General features: G+C 35.8%; 1 protein-coding gene across 2 annotated transcripts in view; it reads left to right on the top strand.

Moving 5' to 3' along the window:
* Positions 1 to 23,580, top strand: part of ZDHHC21 (zinc finger DHHC-type palmitoyltransferase 21) — a 69,450-nt gene that overhangs the window by 7,433 nt on the left and 38,437 nt on the right. Inside the window, exons 3-6 of one of the 2 annotated variants that reach the window (XM_045193648.3) lie at positions 761 to 890; positions 4,745 to 4,943; positions 12,670 to 12,768; positions 21,583 to 21,694. In XM_045193648.3, coding sequence (XP_045049583.1) covers positions 4,790 to 4,943; positions 12,670 to 12,768; positions 21,583 to 21,694 — 365 coding nt within the window. In that variant the 5' untranslated portion in view covers positions 761 to 890; positions 4,745 to 4,789. The remainder of the gene's footprint in view (positions 1 to 760; positions 891 to 4,744; positions 4,944 to 12,669; positions 12,769 to 21,582; positions 21,695 to 23,580) is intronic. The other variant, XM_024558333.4, reaches the window with a different exon arrangement.

Here is a 23,580-nt window from a genome sequence, read left to right as displayed (position 1 = left end):
TGTGCTGTATTTTTATGATTATAAAAGTGCTGTATACCCTGACTGGTGTGGCTCATCACTGGATGAGGGATTGATTCCCGATCAGGACATATTCCTAGGTTGCGGGTGCAGTCCCCTATCAGAGCATGTGCGATCTCTGGTCTGGGCTGTACAGGAGGTGACCAATCAGTGCTTCTCTCTCGCATCAATGTTTCCCTTTCTCCCTTCCTCTCTCTAAAAGTGATGAAAAAATGTCCTTGGGTGAGGGAAAAAACATGCTATATACAACATGTCTGTACACTACAATGAGTATTTTTTAGGTATTACTAGAAATAAAACTGCTGGGTCAAAGAATTTGGTACTTTAATAGATACTGTCAAATTGCCCTCCAAATGATTGTATGCAAATGATTTATATGCATACCAGTGTGTTCTTTTCAGTCTGTCCTCTCAACATTGGATATTATCTATCTTTCCAAATTTTGTCAATACAAAGGGTGAAAAATATGCCTAGTTATTTCACATTTTCTTAATCACTAGGGATGAGCCATTGGATTTTTTTCTTCTATGAATTGCTTCTCTAAGTATTTACTTTGTATGCTTCTTATTAGTTATGTGTTGTTATTTTCCAGGGATGCTTTTTGTCTTTTAACTTTGTTTTTGGTGTGTCCTGGGCTTCAGAACTTTTTCCTTTATGTGGTCAAACTTGGCTTATGGGTTCCATTTGTGAAGGCCTACCTCATTCCAAGATTATAAAACCACTTGCTATTTTCTTCTACTAGCTTCGCTTTTTATTTGGAATTTAGAAGAGAAAGAAATCACTGTGATCTGAGGTGCCAGAAAAATTTTTATGTGGAGAGTGAGATTCGCATTGACCTTGAAGTATGAATTGAATTTAGAGTAAGCAAAATGGTAAGAATGTTTCAGAGAGGAGAAATGGGAGGTGGGGTATATTTTTCATATTCATGGAACAATAATAAGACCACTGGCAGAGGTGGAGAGTCAGATGAAACTGTACTTTTAGAGAAATATGTTTTACTAGATTTCTTGTCAATTATTTTGGCTTTTAGCATTTTCTAAAATCTACATTCTGATATTATAGTTTTATGTCACTTTCTTTTTATAGTGACTTGAGTGTTCCTCCTGAGGAAAATGTGAAGTGAGATTTAGCTGCCTGAAAAGGCAAAAAGGAAAGGTAATTTCCTGCCAGAATAGTTTGAATGTTGTCAATATTTATGTAGTCCAGTTTTTTAGAGTTGAATTATAATTTCTTTTAAAAAAAGTTTGTGCAGTAGTAATTTACATCATTAATGAAGTTAGTCATAGCACTCAAATATAGTTTGTTACCAGATATCAATCTTAAAAAATGTTGCAGTACCAGTACGTTCACTAGTTACATCAAAGTTTGAGTTATGAGCTCACCATTTAATATGCAAATTAATATGTTGGAATCTCTAGCTAATGAAAGTACTTTACAAATGCCACCCTTAAGACGGAGTAGCAGCATTGTGTTCAGTTGGGATGTTGCTCAGGATGTGTAATAGTTTCTGTTCAGCCGTAAGCCACACCTGGTAGATGTTAACTGAGTGGAGTGACCCTGTAGCTCTGGTTTCTGGTAGTAATCTGCTTTGGAGCTCTTGGAAGACTACTGTTTTCTTCTCTACAATCTAATTGTAAGGGTTATGTGGTGCTAATTTTCACTAATCAGGTATATATTTTTTTATATTCAACATCTTATTTGCTTACTGTTTTGTTTTTCTATCCTTTGCTCACTTTTCCTTGAGGATCCTTGTTCTTTTAGAGTTTGTTATCTATATATACTTATATGCAGGAAAAATCGATACATTTTAACCTTACTTTTCACTATCTAATATTTTCCGTTGTGGGGAATTTCTCTCTTTTAGTGATAAGATAAATTTAATCTCTGATGGAGAATAAAAATAAAGTTCGAAGTATCAATGAGTAATTGATAATTTTGCTACTTGTTTTGTTGGCTTGTTTGCTGTCCTGTTTCTAATATTAATAAATTTAGAAATAAGTAACGAAATTGTTCTGTATAATCATTGTAATGCATAATCTGTTGTTTAGTCCTGAATGGAACCGAAACATTAAAAGAAAGTACATGAAGTTAATAATATTGAATATGTCAAGAGACAGAGCCTTCTGTCATTTCTTTTAGCACTTGATGGTTGGCAAGACTGAAAATATAAACATTCTTTATAATATTTCTCTTTTTAGCTATGTAGATAGCTTATCATTTTTATTTGAGCTCCTTTAGTTTTTAAAATAATACCTAGCAAGTTAAATAGCATATTTTATCCTCTGTGACTTTTCTTGCTTAAATGATACTGATAGGTGTTTTAGTTTTCTAATTAAAAGGTAATAAAGTTCAACTTTTACTTTTTTTAAAGACCTAGGTTCTATTCATATTTTAGACTTCATAGGTAAGGACTAATTTAGACCCTGTGTGATGTAAGCAGTTGAGTGGTGTTGCATTTGAGTTCCTGTCTTATTTTCTGCTGCCCCAACATTTGTAGGTTTTAGGGATGATAGCATAGGGTTATTCTTTGAAAATCAAATAATCTTTTTTTTCTTGTTCTGGTAGCCTTGTTCTGGTAGCTTTAAAGAACATTGTGAAGGCCTCTAAGAGATGGTACCCTGAGGCTCTTCAACTAATGATAAATTATTCTTAGAATGAAGTAGTTTGGAATATAAACTGAAAATCTGGGGGTCATCCTTGTCTCTTTCCTCTGTGACCCCTAATATCCAGTCAATTAATGAAAGTACTGGCTTGATTATAACCATTTCTTTAGTTGACTCTTATCCAAAACTAATTTTGGCTTTTGTCGTCTTTTACACTAACTGATCTTTTCACCTTCCTCAGCAGAGCTTCAGTAATTTATTTAAGGTGCAAATCTTATGTTAACCCCCTGTTTCAATGGCTTTCCAATGCCTAAGAATGAAGTCTAAGCATTCTAACATGGCATCTTTGTGTACTTCATGGTATTGCCCCTCTCACCACTCACTCTCCACTGAAGATCTGTGGTTTATGATGGTAATTTGTGATACCTCCTGCAATTTTTACTCTTGTATACCTCTTGCTTTTCCTTCTCTTTGCAGTATTGTCGCTTTGCTTGGATAACTTTTACTCATCTTTTAAAACTAAACTCGGGTTTCAACCCCTATAGGAAGGGTTACCCTGATTTAACTAGTCCTGTGTTTTGTGCCTCTGGTAACAACTTGTCCACATCTCTGGAACTTACCGTATTATATTAAACCCATTTTATGACTCTTTTCCCCATTAGATTGTTAGTTTCTTAAGCAAATGCCATGTCTTACTTATCACTGTACCTACAGTGCTTTGCAAGTGACAGCTGTGTAGGAAGCTCGGTGAATATTTGTTGAACCTGAGTTCAGCTCATTGCTAATTACTGATTCCCAGGTACCACTCAGCTGTATCATATAGTTGGGGATCATTTTAAACATTTTGTTGCTGTTTGAGCTTTACTCCAAAAAGAATTATAATTCAATAGATCTGGAATGGGATCTGGAAATAGTATTCCTAGAAAGCTCCTCAGTTGATTCTGGTTTGCTTACAGGTTTCAGAAACATCGGCCTAGTTTATCATTGTATTTTTCCATTGTGTTTTATGTAAAAGTGCCCCTAGACCTTATAAGTAATTTACTGTTTAAGCTTGTAAATTATGTCTACTAAAGTATGGACTTTTTTAAAGTTACTTTTTTGGTACCACAGGTATAGAAGTATCTTAACTTTAAGTGGTTCATTGGGAGGCCTGTTAGCATTTTGTTAACACTCAACTGAAAAAGCCCCATTTAAACAGGAGTCGTCTTGAGTTGATAGTAAAAAGATTAGTTGGACTTTAGTCCATAAATTTAAATATTTTTGGCAATTCGTAATTACTTTTCACTTTTTATTATGATTTTTCAAAAATAATTTTGTAAACATTTTTACTATAGTTTAAAATAAACTAAATTGTACAAATCTTAAGTGTACAGCTCAGTGAATTTTTACATATGTATATATCCAGAAAGCACTGACCTTGTGGAGAGAGAGAGCATTTCCAGCGCCACAAAGGTCCCCTTGTGTCTCTTTACAGCTAATAAATACCCCTCCCACCACAAAATTACTACTGTTTTGACTTGGATGATCATCATTTAGTCTTATGACTTAAACTACTAAACATTTATATACACATATGTCTATTTTGGTGGATTTGTGTACCCATTTCTTTTGCATTTACACATGGAATTGCTGGGTTAAAGATAGACTTGTGTTTAACTTCAGAAAATAGTACCAATTTATATCCTATGATAGGAGTTTATAAAGAAAATTGAAATTAAATTATTTGAACTTTATGGTAAAATTTGAATATCCTGAAACTCCCCTTTATTTTCTAAAATTTTATTTAATCGAAAATATACAAAGATGCCCTGGCTGGTGTAGCTCAGTGGACTGAGCACCAGCTTGCAAATTGAAAGGTCACAGGTTCGATTCCCCATCAGAGCACATGCCTGGGTTGCGGGCCTCATCTTCAGTTGGGGGCCTGTGAGAGGCAGCCAATCCATGTTTCTCTCTTATATCGATGTTTCTTTCCCCTCTCTCTAAAAATACGTTAAGAAAATCTTTAAAGATATGTACAAAGAAAATACAACAAGTATCATTTTATAGTTGCCAGTAAGGTAGTTTTGTTTTAGGCAGATAATATTTTTGATAGAAATAACTTTTTATTTTTTCTCTCTCCTCAGGATCATCTTTCCTTGTGGGTTAGCAGGCAGTCGTAGGACTGCAGAATGGGTCTCCGGATTCACTTTGTTGTTGACCCACATGGTTGGTGCTGCATGGGTGTGATTGTCTTTGTCTGGCTATACAATATTGTTATAATTCCAAAAATCGTCCTCTTTCCTCACTATGAAGAAGGACATATTCCAGGCATATTAATAATAAGTAAGTTTCTAGGTCTTTATTTCTTTATATAATTGAAGCTTTTTCCTCATTGTGAATGTTTTTGGAATATAGCATTACTGTGATAACCTTTCTTTTAATATTAGTGCTATTGATACTAAGTTATTTCTAAATTATGGAAGTTTTAAAACATGATGGCCTTTATATACTACTTGGCAGGTTTAGGTAAATGTGATTATCTCCTTTTCTAACTCTGGAAAACATATAAAGATCATTTTATTTAAAAGAAAAACTAGTATAATAGTGCTAACTTGTTTGTGTATTTTTAATATTTCTGTTATATACTTATTGCAAATGTAGGAGTTTTAAGGATGAAGATGGTATACATTAATGAGAAGTGAGATTTTTATGATTTAGATATTATTATTATGTTCGTTATAACACTTTGAACCACTACATAATATTTTCTGCTGTAGTTCATTGGTAATAGCTTGCTTATGATTACGTTTGAAGTGTTATATTTTACATGCACATGGCATTTACAGTTTCCATGTACATTATGTCATATGGACCTTGCAAGAGGTGTGGGAAATCTAATCTCTGATCTACAAATGATAATGCTGAACAATACCATGCAGTTAGCCCAGGAGCTAGCACTTAAGAATTCAGTTTCCTGTTACAGAGGTAGTGCCCTCTTACCCCTCCCCGCAATAGAATGCTTATTTTTTATTCACTTAAAATCTAGAACTGTGATGAATGAATCTATCTTCTCTTACTGTTTCTTTGTCTAGTTTTGCATTTTAAAACTTTTAAAAAGTTCCTAGATCCTTTATTTGCAAATTAAATATCTTAAGATCTATTGAAAGGAATAATTTAACATCACTAACTCAAAATAATTTTGAAGATAGCTAGTTAGAGTTAATGAAAACGTTTAATTGTAGAATGTTTAAAAATGCTATTTAATTTTTCAAATACAGTAGTAATTAAAAGGGAACTCGTTCATTTATACCATTATTTACAGAGAATCTCTGTAAATAAAGAACCTGATTTATAACAAGTTTATCAGTTATTCAAAGTAACATTTAAAAGTGGTAAATTTAGGATAGTCATCTTGGCAGTATTGTTTTATGAAGGAAATGAATTATTTAATTTTTCCATCTTTTGAAAATTACAAGGGGGGGCACCCCAAAAAACCTGGAATTATTTTCTGGAGGGCAGGACCCTTGTAATATAGGCTTCCCCTGCTAGATGAGTGTTCTAGGAACCCATCTGTGTCAGTGTACCAGCTGGCATTGTTGTGAGAAGTGTTGGGTTTCAGTGAATTTTTTGAAGATTCTTTTAACACGTTTATCCATTTCATGATGGATGATTTGAGTGCACCTAACCACACCATGCTGAGTGTTCAGCAGTTTTTGACCAAAAACAGCATGACATCCATGCCCCACCCTCCCTATTTCCCCAATCTCTCCCCAAGTGGCTTTCTTTTTGTTTCCCTGGATGAAAGAAGTCCTCAAAGGGAAACATTTTGCCAGTGTAGAAGAGGTGACATGGAAAACAGCAAAAGCACTAAAAGGCATCAAAATAGACAAGTTCAAAAACTTGAGCAGTGGAAAAATGTCTCAGTAGGTGTAGTGCATCAAATGGAGAGTACTTTGAAGGTGACTGAAATTTAAACATGTAAGAATAAGTACACAATGACTCCTACCTTCAAGTGAGAGCTGGAGAAAAGACAGTGGCCCAAGGGCATGCCAACCTGTGAGAGAGGTGGCAGGCACCTGTGGAACCCATAGGGCCCAAGATGGTGGAGGAGTAAGTGGAAGATACACTAACCTCCTCCCAGGACCAGTCTGGTATCACAACTAAATTGTATAGAAATCATCCCGAATAACCAACTGAACACGAGCTGGAGAGAAGCCTTAAAACCAAGGACAGACAGAAGAAACCACTTCACCACAACATGACTGGTAGGGAGTGCGGAGGAGGTGTGAGAGTGCTGGCTTGGCTCCCATGGGTGGCAGCTAAGTCCTGGAGGGATATTTCATCAGCAGAGGGGTTTCCCCTGAAAAGTGTGCGGTCTAAACCCCAAGCTGGGCTCCCCAGTTTATAGCACTAGGGCTGGGAAAGGATCCCAGACAACATCCAGCTGTGAATAGCTGCATTTCTGTCTGACAGGGAGAAATGGCTGGAGATGCAGAGAGCCTTTTAAAGGGCCAGCGTGCAAAATATTGTTTGTAGCCACTTACCCTGGGCTCTGGCAAGGGAGGGCAGGGTAGACTAGAGATGTTAGAGGAGAGTCGGGGGTTGGTGGCTCTGGGGAAAGAACTGAAGGAACAGCTGACAGAATCCCTGTGCTGGATTGTTCCTCATACTGCAGGAGCCATCTTTCTCAGGCAGAGCACTCCCACCAAGTAGCATCAGCCTGAGGGGAAGCAGTAGTTTCACCCTATGAGCTTAAGCCAGACTGCTGGCTACAACTTGAGGCTATGTCATTGACTAGTTTAACAACTAAGGGGGATCTCTGGGAGCTCTGAGATTTCAGCTGACCCTCCCACCAGGCCTACTGCTGATAAAGACTGGCCTTTATGCGCAGCCTGGTTCTTTCTGCACACAAAGAGGCCCAGCAAAGGGAGCCACATGCTACGGATCACTGATAGCCCCAAACAGTTTGACCAGGTCCAGTCACAAGTAGCATATGACAAAGGCCTACATCAGAGTCTTTGCTGATCTACATAATACGTAGAAACAAATATAAAGACACAGCCAAAATGGGAAGATGAAGACACAGACTCAAATGAAACAACCAGAGAATTCTCCAGAATAAGAACTAGATAAAATGGAGGCAAGCAATTTATCAGATAGTTTGGAGTAATGAGTATAGTATAATGAGTAATTAGAGTTTGAGTATATAAGAATACTCAACAGCATGAAAAGAGACATAGAAATCACAAAATGATACACAGGAAGGAATAAAAAGTAGGTTACATGAAGCAGAGGATTGAATCAGTGATTTGGAAGACAATGAAGGAAAAATATCCAGGCAGAGCAGAAAAAAGAAAAAAAAAATTAAAAGAATGAGAAGAGCGAGAGAAGCATTTTGGACAACATGAAAGAGAACAATGTCTGCATCATAGGAATACCAGAAAGAGAAGAGAGCAAGCAAGGGATTGAGAACCTATTTGAAGAAACAATGACAGAAAACTTCCCTTAACTGATGAAGGAAAAGACGCACAAGTCCAGGAAGCTCAGAGAGTCCCAAACAAGTTGGACCCAAAGAGGCCTATCCCAAGGCATATCTAGTTAAAATGACAAGGCTTAAAGACAAGAGAATCCTAAAAGAATTGCTGCAAAGAAAAGCAGGTAGTTCCATACAAGGGAACCCCAGTTAGACTGTCATCTGATTTCTCAACAGAAACATATCAGACCAGAAGGGAGTGGCGTGAAATATTCAAGGTGATAAAAAGCAAGGGTCTATAACCAAGGCTACTGTACAGAGCAAGGCTATCACTTAAAATCGAAGGAGAGTTAAGGAGTTTCCCAGACAAGAAAAAGCTAAAGGAGTTTGTTGATACCAAACCAGTACTGCAACAAATGTTAAAGGGCTTGCTTTAAGAAGCAGAAGAAAAAAAGAGGAAAATAGTCTAACATAAAATGGCACGAAATACATACCTATCAATAATAGCCTTAAATGTAAATGTCTTAAATGCTCCAGCCAAAAGACAGAGGGTAGCTGAATGGATAAGAAAACAAGACCCATACATTGCTGCCTCCAAGAGACCCATCTCATATGAAAAGAAACACACAGACTAAAAGTAAAGGGATGGAAAAAGATATTTCATGCAGATATCTTGAAAAGAAAAAATAGCTCGGGTAGCAGTACTTATATCTGACAGAATAGACTTTAAAATCAAGGCTATAATAAGAGACAAAGAAGGACACCACATAATGATAGAGGGAACAATCCAACAACAGAATATAACCCTAGTAAATATTTATACACCCAACATAGGAGCACCCAAATATGTGAAGCAAATCTTGATGGACATAAAGGGAGAGATCGACAGAAATACTGTCATAGTCAGGGATTTTAACACCCCATTGACTTCAAAACCCCATAGATCTTCCAGACAGAATCAACAAGGAGCCAGCAGCCTGAAGCAACACACTGGATCAAATGGATTTAATTGATATCTTCAGAGCATTTCACCCAAAAGCAGCAGAATATACATACTTTTCAAATGCATATAGAGCATTTTCTAGGATAGACCACATGTTAGGACACAAAACAAGTCTCAGTAAGTTTAGGAAGTTTGAAATCATATCAAGCATCTTCTCTGACCACAGTGGTTTGAAATTAGAAATGAGTCACAAGAAGAACACTGAAAAACATACAAAGACATGGAAGCTAAATTACATGTTACTAAACAACGAATGGGTCAACAATGAAATCAAGGAAGAAATCAAAAGATACCTTAAAGGGAAATGAAGACACAACATTCCAAAATCTGTGGGACACTGAGATAGCAATCCTAAGAAGAAAATTCACAGCATTACAGGCCTATCTCAAAAGATAAGTAAAAGCTCAAATAAACAATCTTACTTTACAGTTAAAGCACTTGAAAAAGAAAACAAAGCCAGAAGTGAGTACAAGGAAGGAAATAATGATCGGAGAAGAAATAAATGAAATAGAGTCTAAAACAATGACACAAAAGATTAGTAAATCCAAGAGCTGGTTCTTTGAAAGATAAATAGGATGGACAGACCTTTAACCAGACTCATCAAGAAAAAAGAGTGAGGACCCAAATAAGTAAAATCAGAAATGAAAGAGGAGAAATAAGAACTGACACCAAAAAAATTACAAAGGATTGTAAGAAAGTATTATGAACAACTATATGCCAACAAACTAGACAATCTGGATGAAACAGATAAATTCCTAGAAACATACAATCTTCCAAAACTAAATCAGGAAGAATCAGAGAATCTAAATAGGCAGGTTACACCAGTGAAATTGAAGCAGTAATTTAAAAAGTCCAAACAAACAAAAGCTCTGGACCGGATGGCTTCATGGGGGAATTTTACCAAATATTCTGCGAAGAACTATCACCTCTTCTCAAACTATTTCATAACAATTCAAGAGGAGGGAAGGCTCCCAACTCATTGTATGAGGCCAGCATTATCCTAATTCCAAAACCAGAAAAAGGCACTACAAAGAAAGAAAATTATAGGCCGATTTCCCTGCTAAACATTGATGCTAAATTTCTCAACAAAATATTAGCAAGCCGAATACAACAATACATCAAAAAGATTATACACCATGATTAAGTGGGATGGAGGTTGGTACATTTGCAAATCAATAAATGTGATTCACCATATAAACAAAATAAAGGATAAAAGCCACACGATATATCAATAAATGCAAAAAAGCATTTGATAAAATCCATTTATAATAAAAACTCTCAGCAAAGTGGGAATAAAGGGAACATCCTCAACATAATAAAGGCCATACATGACAAACCCACTGCCAGCATCATACTCAACAAGCAGAAACTACAGGCAGTCCCCTTAGATTCGGAACAAGACAGGGATGTCTGCTTTCACCTCTTTTAATTCAACATAGTCCTGGAAGTCCTAAGCCACAGCGATCAGACAAGAAGAAAAAATAAAAAGCTTCCAGATTGGAAAGGAAGAAGTAAAACTGTCTTTATTTGCCAATGACATGATACCATATGTAGAGAACCCCAAAGATTCTACTAAGAAACTACTAGAGCTGATACACAAATTCAGCAATGTAGCAGGATACAAAATTAATACCTAGAAGTCAGTTGCACTTTTATATGCCAATAAGAAACAAGCAGAATGAGAAATTAAGAAAACAATGCAATTCACAATTGCCTCAAAAAGAATAAAATACCTAGGGATAAACCTAACCAAGGATGTAAAAGACCTGTACTCGGAATATAAGACGCTGAAGAAAAATTGAAGAAGATACAAATATGTTGAATTTTTTAGCACATGCTCCCACTTACCATGTTCATGGATAGGAATAATTAGCATCATTAAAATGTCCACACTACCCAAAACAATCTATAGATTCAGTGCAGTTCCTATCAAGATTCTAATGACATTATTTCACAGGACTAGAATGAGTATTTCAAAAATTTATATGGAACCATAAAAGGCCCAACATAGCAACAACAATCCTGAGAAAGAAGAACAAAGTTGTAGGAATCATGTTACCTAATATCAAACTGTAATATAAGGCCACAGTAATCAACACAGCATGGTTCTGGCATAAAAACAGACACACAGATCAATGGAACAGAATAGAGAACCCAGAAAAAAGCCACACCTTTATAGTCAATTAATTTTTGACAGAGGTAACAAGCACATACAGTGGACTAAAGATAGTTCATTCAATAAATGTCAGTGGGAAAATTGAACAGGTATGTGCAGAAAAATGAAACGACCTTCTCACACCACGCAAGAGCACAAATTCAAAATGGATTGAAGACAGATGTTAGACCTGAAACCGTGAAAATTCTGGAAGAAAACATAGGCAGCAAAATCTTGGACATTGCTCCTAGCTATATTTTATCGGTTTTTCTCTCCCAGGTAAGGGAAAGAAAAGAAAAACAGATGGGGGCTATATCAAACTAAAACGTTTTTGCACAACAAAGGAAACCATTAACAAAATAAAAAGACAACTCACAGAATGGGAGAACGTATTCACCGATACATTTGATAAGGGGTTAAAACACAAAATTTATAAAGAACTTATGAAATTCAACACCAAAAAAACAAACAACCCAATTAAAAAATGGGCAAATGGACACTTATCCAAAGAAGATATAGGGATGGCAAATAGACATATGAAAAGATGCTCAACGTCAGTAATCATCAGAGAAAATCAAAAGAACAACTATCATCAATAAATCAACAAACACCAAGTGCTGGCGAGGATGTGGAGAAAGGGGAACACTTTTGCACTGTTGGTGGAAATGCAGATTTTCTGCAGTGTCTGTGGAAAGCAGTATGGAGATACCTCAAAAAACTAAAAATGGTCCTGCCTTTTGACCCAATGATCCCATTTCTGGGAATATATGCGAAGGAACCCAAAACACTAATTCAAAAGAACAGAGCCACCCATATTTACATTGCAGTGTTACTTAACAATCGCCAAGATATGGAAGCGTCCCAAGTGTCCATCAATAGCTGAGTGGATAGAACTATGGGACATCTACACAATGGAATTCTACTTGGCTGTAAAAAAGAACAAAATTTTACCCTTTGCACAGTGTGGCTGGACCTGGAGAACATTATGCTAAGTGAAATAAGCCAGCCAGAGAAAGACAAATAAATACCATATGATTTCACTCATATGTGGAAGCTAATGAACAAACTGAACTAACAAGGCAAATAGGGACTCAGAGAGAGCAGGATGACAGTTTGTTGGGGTGAGGGGGAGGTGAAGTTGGCGGGTGGAGGGATTGAGCAAAAAGGAAAAAGAACTCCTGGACATGGACAACAGTGTTTAATTGCTGGGAGGGAGGGGGTATAAGGGGACTAAATGGTAATGGGAAAAATACAGTAAATATTAAATCACAAAAGAATAAATAAATACCAGGTTTTTGGGGGGTCCCTCTTGTATTTATCTGGATGGTATAATTAAAATATACATTTAAACTTTAAAATATGCTTATTGGTAAAATGGTTTGAAGGGTAAGTGACTAATTTTCTCCCTTTTCTTCCCTTCTCCCCTGTACTTTTCTAGTATTCTATGGCATTGCCATATTCTGTTTGGTTGCCTTAATACGGGCCTCAATAACTGATCCAGGAAGACTCCCTGAGAACCCTAAGATCCCACATGGAGGTATGGTCCTCTTCAGATTTATCAGTTTTACTATTGCAGAATTACTATTTTTATTAATGTATTTACTGCCTTTAGTTGTATTAGCGTGTATAACATATTAGCATGTATAACATTAACATATACATTAGCATGTATAACACATTAACATGCTAATCCAACTTTTGACAGAGGTAGCAAGTTTTGTTCCCAGATGTTACCTTTTTAGGCTTCTCTTTAAAATTGCAGATCCCAGCTGATTCCTCATTCCCTTACTCCCTGGCTCTCCTTTTCAGTTTGTGTATTTGTCTGCCTCTCCTCCCACTCTAGATCCGTGTAACCTGTGCGAGGGTGCCGGGTGGTTGTTTGTTTCCATTTGTTCAGTGCTGTGTCCTTAGTGTCTGGAACAGTCTCTTCTCTGTCGCTTAGTAAACACTGGGTAAATATTTGTCGAATGGTATATAATTTGAGAAATTATTTTATTTAATAAAATAATTTTTTGATGGTGCCACTTACCTCATGATATAAATATAATATTGCTTATAGAAATTATGCAGTATCATCATAAAATTGCCTTAATTTGTCTGAATTCTAACAATTTGAAAGCCTTGGTCTAGTGTCAATTAAAGGTAACTTGTAATCACTTTATTACATGGTAACCATTCACATCACAAAAATGAATTGAAATGTATTGCTTGTTTTATTACACGCTGGATATAGTAAACCTCATTTACCCTTTTTACTGAGTTTTACTTTTTGACCATTTGTTCTGTAAGCTTTGAGAACTCTCTGAACTTTGTTCTATTAAGAAATTTATGTCTTCCTTATGTGTTATAGAACCAGAATACTTTTTAGAGTAATTCGGTGGTTTCCAAACTTGCTGCACATTGGAGTCACCTGGGTGGCTTTAAAACTGTCAATATCCAGATCACATCCCATATTAATTAAATCGGAATGTGTGGGGGTGGGAGCCAGGTATCAATATTTTTCAGAGATCACGGATGATTCAGTGTGTAGCAAACTTTGGGAATCAGTAATTCCTTTCAATATTCGATTAAGTGGAAAGTCAGTATAGAGCCTGCCTTGAATCCCTGATTGTTGGTTTTTGAGACCTGTCATTTCCAGGCTTGCTTACTTGGCATTGCAGGTTTTAATGATTGAATGGGAATGATATGACACTGATGTTTACACGGCTGTAGAAATTTCTGAAAACTATGTTGAATATTTAGTTTTTATTAACTTAGAGAAGCAGCATCACTGTCACTTAGCAGTTAGTGTATGTGTCCGTGCGCGCCCCGACACACGCGTGTTTGGGCAGAGATGGTGCTGCTCAGCAGTTTGTATGAAATCCCTCTTCTCAACCCCTAAACCAAAGGCTTAGAATACATATATGTGGATTGTCTGCTTCAGCTTTAAAACCCATGTTCCCAGAAAATCAGAGTGGTCGGCTTTTCCTAACCTAGGACCCATTTCTGATAAAATCTTTACTTTGCAGTGGCCCAACACTCACATACTTACATGCGTCAGATACTGCAAATCAGGAAATGGGGCCAGTGAAGGTTTCCTATTGAAAATCTCACATCACTCACTCTGTCTGTCTGTCTCTCTTTCTCTTTGCTTATGCACTTGTGGCCATGTGTGGGGGGTGGGAAAGAAAATCTCACATCTTATGTGAGGGGAGCAGCTGTTCCTCAGCTACAGAGAAATTGTCATCTAGGCCCAGTATTCTTAAATCTTACCATTTTTGAAGTCAAAATAGGGAATCTCAGTTTTTATGAGAATTTCATATTTAAAAAAAATATTGGCAACTAACTCAAAATTTTAAAACATTGTTTTTAAATGAATACCAAACAGATCATATTTGTGGGCCTAACTGAGTTTACATGAAACCACTGTGTTACCTTTAGCTCATAGACCGTAGCAGTGGATGACACCATGTTGCTGACTATTTGTATGTCTTCCTTATATCAGCTTCCAGCTGCCATTTGGCCTATTTTTCTTCACTGAGTTCAGAAGACTTCCCTTTTGCCCAATTGAAAAAATATGTTAATTTATTATATTTTAATGTTTTCTAAGTCTCTTGATATCTCATGTCATAGGATTCTCATTGTAATTGTGTGAGGTAGCCTGGGTAATGAGGAGCATAGATTAACCATTGTAGGTCACATAGCAACTTATTACAGAACCGATCTGAGGCCCAAACCCTTGTCTCCACTGGCTTTAACCATGGCTGTACATATGGGTTAATAATTTTAGCTCAGTTTTCACCTTTGATTAGATTGCGGGGAAAATTGGAAGTCATCAAGTGTTTTTTAGTGTTGGTTACCTGATTATTTTGTAAATATGGTTTTAACTAGTAAATACAGAAATTTAACAGTGAAAAATAATATAGCATGGCTAAAAAGTTGGGGCTGTAGTGACATTTATTCAGCATTGTTTTAAACTTGAGGAGTTTGATGCAATTCAATTCTTTAAAAAAAGAAAATGAACTAATAATTTCATGATTTCAACCAATTTTTAAATTTAATTACTTTGCATTATTTTATAATGACTGTTTTTAAAAACAGAATAAACATGTGACTCCTCATATATGAGGCAATTGAATATAAGAGAATTTTCCATTTTCCCATGCAAAGGTCCCCAGAATTTGATTTTATAAACTTTTGGGCATATAGAGGAAATAGTCAAATGAAATCATTAAATGTCTATTATTCAAATTATTCACACATGTCTAAAATATAGAAATATTACCTTTGTCACTTTCAAATTTTCTGAAATGATTTTATTCAATCTATTAAAATTTTTAAACAGCTGTATTGATTATAATTCATATGCCATATAATCACCTGTTTAAATTGTATACTTCAGTGGCTTTTAGTATATTCATAGAGTTGTGCAACCATCACCACAGTCTTAGGACATTTTTACATGAAGCTCGTGCTTAATTTTAACTTCAGTGGTTTTTGTCATCACTAGAGCTACTTAGAAAAAATTTTTTTTATTGTTGGTCAGTTACAGTGGTTCCCATTTTCCCCCCATTACTCTCCCCTGCCCTACCCATCCCCTACCTCCCACATTCAGTCCTCCCCCCACCACTGTCATCTTTGTCCTTGGGTCCTTTCTGTCTGTTCCTTGACTTGATCCTTCCCTTTTTCCTCCCATTTCCCTCTTGCCCTCTCGCCTCAGATCACTGTCAGTTTGTTCTTTATTTCCACATCTCTGGTTATATTTTGCTTGCTTGCTTGTTTTGTTAATTAGGTTCCACTGATAGGTGAGATCTCTTTCTCCAGCTGGCTTATTTCACTTAGCATAATGCTCTCCAGTTCCATCCATGCTGTCACGATGGGTAGAAGTTCTTTCTGCTGCATAGTATTCCACTGTGTAAATTTACCACAGTTTTTTGATCCACTCATTTACTGATGGGCACTTAGGCTGTTTCCAGCAGAGCAAAATCTTCATTTTTAAGTTTTAAGAAACATATCATGTTTTAAATTTGTTGCTTTCCCTTGAAAATTAACCCAAGCTGTAGAAATGCGTGCACTCTTAATTGCGAGTGTCATGTATTCACTCATAGTTTTGCCTTTTACCTCTCTCGTATAATGCTTTTTAAAAGCGATCTATAGGAGACTTGCTGACATTTATTTCCTATAGTGACAACCAGTTCTGTCAGGGAGCCTCTATAAGACCCAGACTTTGTATTGATTTTGGTAGTTTCAAGTTACATTTTTCCCTAAAACATTACTTTGTGATTTTAAATGTAGTAATGAGAAAGGACCCTGAGTATGCAAGTCTTTTAAAAAACTCAGAAGTTGATTCCTTCTGTTCTGAGGCATAAACAAAGCACAATCTTGCTTTATATTTATTCATGTATTACAACATTAATAAGGATTCATGTTAAGCAGTGTGATGCTGTTAACTTATATTAAACAGCCTCATTTATGGAGTTTGCCTTTTTTTCTTTGCTTAGTTTCATGTTTTGATTTTTATTCCTTTAAAAATATTTCTGCGAGTTTTACATTTTTTAGAGCTACCATAAATTAGCAATTCTCTCCCATAAGCATTTATTTTATAAAACAGTTATTTAGATGGCTAGTACAAAAGTCTTGTAGGTAGTTATCAGACATTAAGGTGTATCAGTCACCAAGGTTCCTATTTAGGCATGAGTAAACCCTGAAAAAAGAATTAGAGGGAGAAGAATAAGAAATGGTTTATAGATATGTAGGATAGGTTAAGATGGATGGATTTTTTTTATGGTATTCAAGCAAAAACATAGATGAAACTATAATTAAATTTCTAGATTTTTACAATAGTGATTTTTACAATATGTAAGCATGTGTGTGTGCTTATGCATGTGTATGGAAATGAGCTTTCATAGGTATTTCTCATTTTAGGTACTTGTATAATATCTTAAATTTAGCCAGAGGAATGGCTCAAGCTCTTTTTTAAAATAAATTTCTGGTCCAGACCATAGAGCAGCAAACTCTGTTTTGAAGGGCCAGATAATAAAGTATTTTCAGCTTTATGGACCATACGGCCTTAACAGTTCCTCAGCTCTGCCATTCTAGTACAAAAGCAACCATAGACAGTACGTAAATGAATGTGCATATCTATGTTCAAATAAAACTTGATTTATGGACATTGAAATTTGATTTTCATGATGTTTACATGCCACAAGTTATTATTATAATCACTCATTTAAAATTGTCCAAACCATTCCTAGGTCATGGGTCACACAAAAGCAGGTGGTGGCCTGGATTTGCCTGTGGACTGTAGTTTGCCAGCCTGTGGTCTAGACCACAGAATTACAGACTTCTTCTGACTTTAGCCACATGCTCTCTTCTTTTCTGAGATATAACATGTTAGGTATGAAATAAAGAATTTTAGTCTCTAGAATATTATATGCTAAAATTGCTAATAATGTGTATACTATATTTATATTTTAGGGACTGGTTTAAAACTAAAGTTTTTATGTTGTCTTTTAATGAAATTTGGTTCATTGAGGAGGATCTCCTTTATGACTATTTCTTGTGGTATATGAATTCTAAGTTTAACATTGGGATGTTTGGGGTTTCCTAATTAAGTGGGAAAAAAGTCATGTGCTTATGACATTGTATTTTTCTAGATATGAAAAGAGTTTCCTTTTCACTTACAATTAATAAATACTAGTTTAGCTCTGACTGGTGTGGCTCAGTGGATTTGGCATTGTGTGGCAAAGCAAAATGTTGCCAGTTCGATTCCAAGTCAGGTCACATGCTTGGGTTGCAAGCCAGGTTCCTGACATCAGTGTTTCTCTCCCTCTCTTTCTCCCTCCCTTCCTGTCTCTCTAAAAATAAATATATAAATAAATAATACTAGTTTATCTAAATTAAACTTTAATATTGTTGCTTTCTTACTTGATGTGTTTTCTTTAAAAGAACTGTAAGTAAGAAATGAAAGTATTTTATTTTAGGACTGCCGGTCAAGATGGAGGTATAGGTAAACATGCTTTACCTCCACACACAACTATAGCAAAAAATACAACTGGACCACAAAACAGATATCACCCACAATTGTCAGAAAATTGAGCTATGTGGAAGTCTGACAACCAAAGATCTAAAGAAGCCACATTCATCCAGATGGGTGGAGGCATGGAGAGGTGTGGAGATCGGAATGGGTGGTCCCACATCCACATGTGGTGGATAAAGAACAGGAGGGATGCCTTGGGAGTGAGTAATCCCAGCCCTAGTTCAGACCACCCACCCCAGGGTTCCAGTGCCAAGAAGATAAGTCCCCATAACTTCTGGCTGTAAAACCAGTGGGGGTTGGGGCAGTGGAGAAAACTGCAGGATTCTCTAGAGATTTAAGGCCTGCTACAGACTTAGGACTCATGCAGACCCACTCCTTCTGGGATTCAGCGCCAAGGCGACAACTGAAGAGCTCCAGTGGTATATGGGGAGGAAATGAAGTGTTAGTGCCCGGATACAGCATCCTGCCGGGCAACACTCCAGAGGCTAGGCAGCGGCATTGTCCCCTCTGCGAGCCCTCCCCCACACAGCAACAGAGGAGTGACATGGGTTGTCCTGCTCTGGTGATTACCTATGGTAAGTCTCTGCCCCATACAACATAACAGGCACACCTTTCTACAATAGGCCACACTACTAAGACGGAGTGAAAGCAGCTCTACCTAATGCCAGAAATAAACACAGAGAGGCTGCTAAAATGAGGAGAAAAAGAAATATGGCGCAAATGAAAGAACAGAACAAAACTCCAGAAAAAAGACTAAAAGTGGAAATAAGCCACCTATCAGATGCACAGTTCAAAACACTTATTATCAGGATGCTCCAGGAACTCATTGGATACTTCAACAGCATAAAAAAGACCCAGGCAGAAATGAAGGTTGCATTAAATGAAATAAAGAAAAGTCTATAGGGAACCAACAGTGGAGAGAGATGAAGCTGAGAATCAAATCAATGATTGGAACACAAGGAAAAAGCATTCAGTCAGAACAGCAGGAAGAAAAAAGAATTCAAAAAAATGAGGATAGGCTTAGGAACCTCTGGGTCATCTTTAAATGTACCAACATCCAAATCATAGGCATGCCAGAAGGAGAAGAGGAAGAGGAAGAGATTAAAAACTTATTCAAAATAATGAAAGAAAACTTCCTTAATTTGGTGAAGGAAATATACATGTAGGTCCAGGAAGCACAGAGAGTCCTGGACAAGATGGACCCAAAGAGGACCACACCAAGACATATCATCATTAAAATGCCAAAGGTTAAAGATAGAGAATCATAAAAGCAGCAAGAGAAAAGCAGGAAATTGCCTACAAAGGAGTTCCCATAAAACTGTCAGTTGATTTTCTCAAAAGAAACTTTGCAGGCTAGAAGAGTCTAGCAAGAAGTATTCAAAGTCATGAAAGGCAAGGACCTACATCCAAGATGACTCTATCCAGCAAAGCTATCATTTAGAATGGAAGGGCAAATAAAGTGCTTCCCAGATAAGGTAAAGCTAAAGGAGTTCATTGCCACCAAGCCATTATTATATGAAATGCTAAAGGGAATTATATAAGAAAAAAAACATCAAAACAATGAACCTTAAAATGGGAATAAATTCACAACTAATAATTGAATCCAAATAACTAAGCAAACAAGCAGAACAGAAACAGAATCATAGATATGGAATTCCTTTGGAGGGTTATCAGTAGGGAGGGGGAAATAGGGGGAAAGATCCAGGGACTAAGAAGTATAAATTTGTAGGTACAAAATAGACAGGGGGATGTTAAGAACCATATAGGAAATGGAGTAGCCAAAGAATTTATATGTATGACCCATGGACATGAACTAAGGGGGGGATTGCTGGGGGGGGATAAGGGTACCAGGTGGAGGGGGGCAAGGTGTAAAGTTGGGACAAGTGTAATAGCATAATCAATAAAATATATATTTAAAAAGATAATAAAGATGGTGTGATATGGGGGACAAAGGGGAGAAATGGTGTCCACGATAAACAATAAGAATAAATTTAAAAAAATGAAAGTATTTTATTTTAAAATGAGATTTTTTTAATGTAAAACAATTTTTCAACTTCCATGTTATTGGAATAAACAGTTTGATATAGGTTTTATTTGTACTTTATTGATTTCTTAAGGGACATCTATAGCAGAATGTGTTTCTAATACTTTATAAAATTCCAACAAGTAGACTTTATGCCTGGCCACTAAATTAAAAAAATGAAATTAAAGTTTCATTTTTAAAAATTGAACATACCTGCTATTATTTCTTTTACTTATGTTTGGAATCTTATATTTATAAGAAACTTAAACTTTTTATACCTTAGCAAGCATTTAGTGACCTCGTGCTGCGTACGAGGGCTGTACTTTGCATGTACTAATGTTCACTCAATGTGGAGTTAGGGGAATTTTCCTATGCCCGGACTTTTAATGAAGTTAGAGTATAGTTTAAACATAAGTGATGGAAAGTTTAAGAATTTTGTAGAAGTAAAATTCTATTTTAACAGACATTAAAAAGATAGATTCTGTGTAATAAAGCATTTGCCTTGGTAGATCGCTTTCCCATATAATTTTTATGGATCTGACTAGAATAACTGATAATGAAAACATGTCTTTTCTCTTTATATCTGTTAAACTCAAGTTTTTAGCACAAAACTTATTTGTATGATCTTTCACTGTAGGCTAGGAAATTGTTCTTAGTGGTAGGACAGAGTTTTGTAAAGATCTTCTTTACTTCCATCAATAGTAATTTTCTTATAACTTTTCACGTCTGAGACTATTCTAATACCTACTAAACCCATCTGAAATTCTTTTTCAAATATCTCCAATAAACATTTGCCAGTGAACCCAGTAATTAACAAAAATAATTTTGTTGTTTGGGGGTAGGAATGCCATCTGTTTCTCTGTTGAGGTTATACGATTGATTTTGATTTTGAAACCAGAACTCAGCGTTATTCCTTTGTCAGAGCATTTAGATAATAAAATTTCTATAAATTAATTAGTTTAATAAAATTTCAGTTTTAATATAATTATTTGGTTTTACTTCAGGGTTTTGTCATTAAATTCTACTTAGAGCAATATGTCCAAAGTCCAAATACGTTGCTTTCTATCCCTTAGTTTGACTATTAGTAGTGTCTTATTTTTATAGTGTTTAAAATTTGAAACATACAGAAACAGACATACCTAGAATAGAGCAGCAACATTTATGGGAAACTCACTTATACTGGAGACTGGAAGGAAAATTTCTTAGACATATATATTGAAGGCTTTCTATAAAATCTTCCAAACAGTTGTTGCTAAATTTCAACATTATTCATTTGCCTTCATTAAATGGATTTTAATTTCTTTCTCTAGAAAGGGAGTTCTGGGAATTATGTAACAAGTGTAATTTGATGAGACCAAAGCGTTCCCATCACTGCAGCCGCTGCGGCCACTGTGTTAGGAGAATGGATCATCACTGTCCATGGTAAGAAATGAATAGTTTACTTTTAGAAAAAAACTAGTTAAAAATATATCATGTTCTGGCCAGGTGTCTCAGTTGGTTGGAACGTCATCCTGTACCCTGAAAGGTTGCAGGTCGACTCCCTCTCAGGGCACATACCTAGGTTGTGGGCTCAATTCTCAGTTGGGGTGTGTATGGGAGGCAGCGGATCAACATTTCTCTATCACATCGATGTTTCTCTTTCTCTCTTCCCCCTTCCTATCCCTGTAAAAATCAGTAAGCGTATCCTTGGATGAGGCTTAAAAAATAAAATAAAATATAAAATAAATTGTAATACTTAGCAGATTTAAACAAAAGTTATATTAAGGTGATGTAGTTTAAAAAGCATCTTTTAATAAGCATACCTTTTTGATACGGTTCTTTGAGCTCCCAAAGTCATTTTTTCAGAGAGATTCTGTCTTTTCTGACAGGGAGATATTTGATTAGAAAGCTAGGAGTTAACGTGCATCCCAAATACGCACGTTAGAACTGAGGTAATTATATTAAACAAGACGATGTATGTAAAACATTTTGTACAGTGTCTAAGACTTACAAAGTACTTAAATAGTAGCTCGTTTCTAACTGTAATGAACCATATACATTCCATTGTTCGTATTTCCTTTCCCATTTGTTTAACACATTTCAAGTACCTTGAAATACCTCATTTCTTCCCTTTAAGCCTTTTCAGTATTAAGTATTTTAGTATTAAGTAACATACACACATGCTGGATATGTTTAAGTGGTAGTTAGCTGATTCTGCTAAACTGCCAACATTTTTGGCCAATAGGGGGCACTCTTGTAATATTTAAAGAAAATGTTTAGTTGAGAAATAAGAGTTTTTCAAACAAATGCTATGAGAATTCTGCATTCTATTTCATTTCAAAGCTGTCACAAAAGTCTGTGAACAAGATACTGTATTTAATTTTGTTTTTCTAAAGTGGGATCTCTGTATAAATATTTAAAGTGGTATAGTGTAGCACTTTATAAACCTATGTATATACATCTATATGTTGGTACACGCACACATGTATTCAAAGTTAACTATATCATGGGCTTGTTAAATATACAACTGCATTTATCTAAAGTTGACTCTAGGGAAGAGTTTAGCTGTGCCTGCTAATGCTAATCAATTTAGAGTTTCCCTTATTTCTTGATAACTTAGTTCCATAGTACAAGTTATTAGCAAAATTTTAGTGGAAATTTGAGTTTTACTGTAAACTGATTACTTAAACGGGGTAGTTTCCTGAGATTAGGAAAAAATAAAAGCATTTTAGACAAAAGCACTGTTACTAATATACACACACACACACACATACACACATATATGTGTATATATACACATACATATATATGTACACACTTCATCAATAGAATTGTGTAGTATATAACACATAATTCATCTTTAAAAATGTGCCTTGAATTTAAACAGATTAATTCTCAAGTGTTTTCTACACCTCGGTGATCTGTTTACAATTACAATAGTAATAGATTAATAAAAGCTGGTAAACTGCTAACTGGCAATCACACTGAAAAACTCAATTTTGTACACTTTTTAGAGCAATGCCCTGAATAACTAAAAATATAATAAATGTTCATATACAGTTGGATAGTGATACTTCCTTTTAAAAGAATGCAGTAGTTTAAGCTTAAAAACATAACCAATGAAATAGGAAATGTTTTGATACTATAGAGCTTCATGATATTACTTACTTACTTTTAGGGAATAAAAATTAACTCAGTGACAGAATAAAGTTCTATGGAGCCTACACTCTAAGACTGGGATGAGTTCCCTGTTTCTAGGCCTCTTGTTTCCAGTTTAGTCAACTTTTCAGAATATTGTTGGGAAGAAGAGTGGAAGTAGAATGAGTTGG

Source organism: Desmodus rotundus, chromosome 1 (assembly GCF_022682495.2).
Source record: "Desmodus rotundus isolate HL8 chromosome 1, HLdesRot8A.1, whole genome shotgun sequence".
Classification (NCBI taxonomy): Eukaryota; Metazoa; Chordata; class Mammalia; order Chiroptera; family Phyllostomidae; genus Desmodus; species Desmodus rotundus.
Note: the sequence above shows the minus strand (reverse complement) of the source record. Positions and strands in the feature narration are given on the sequence as shown.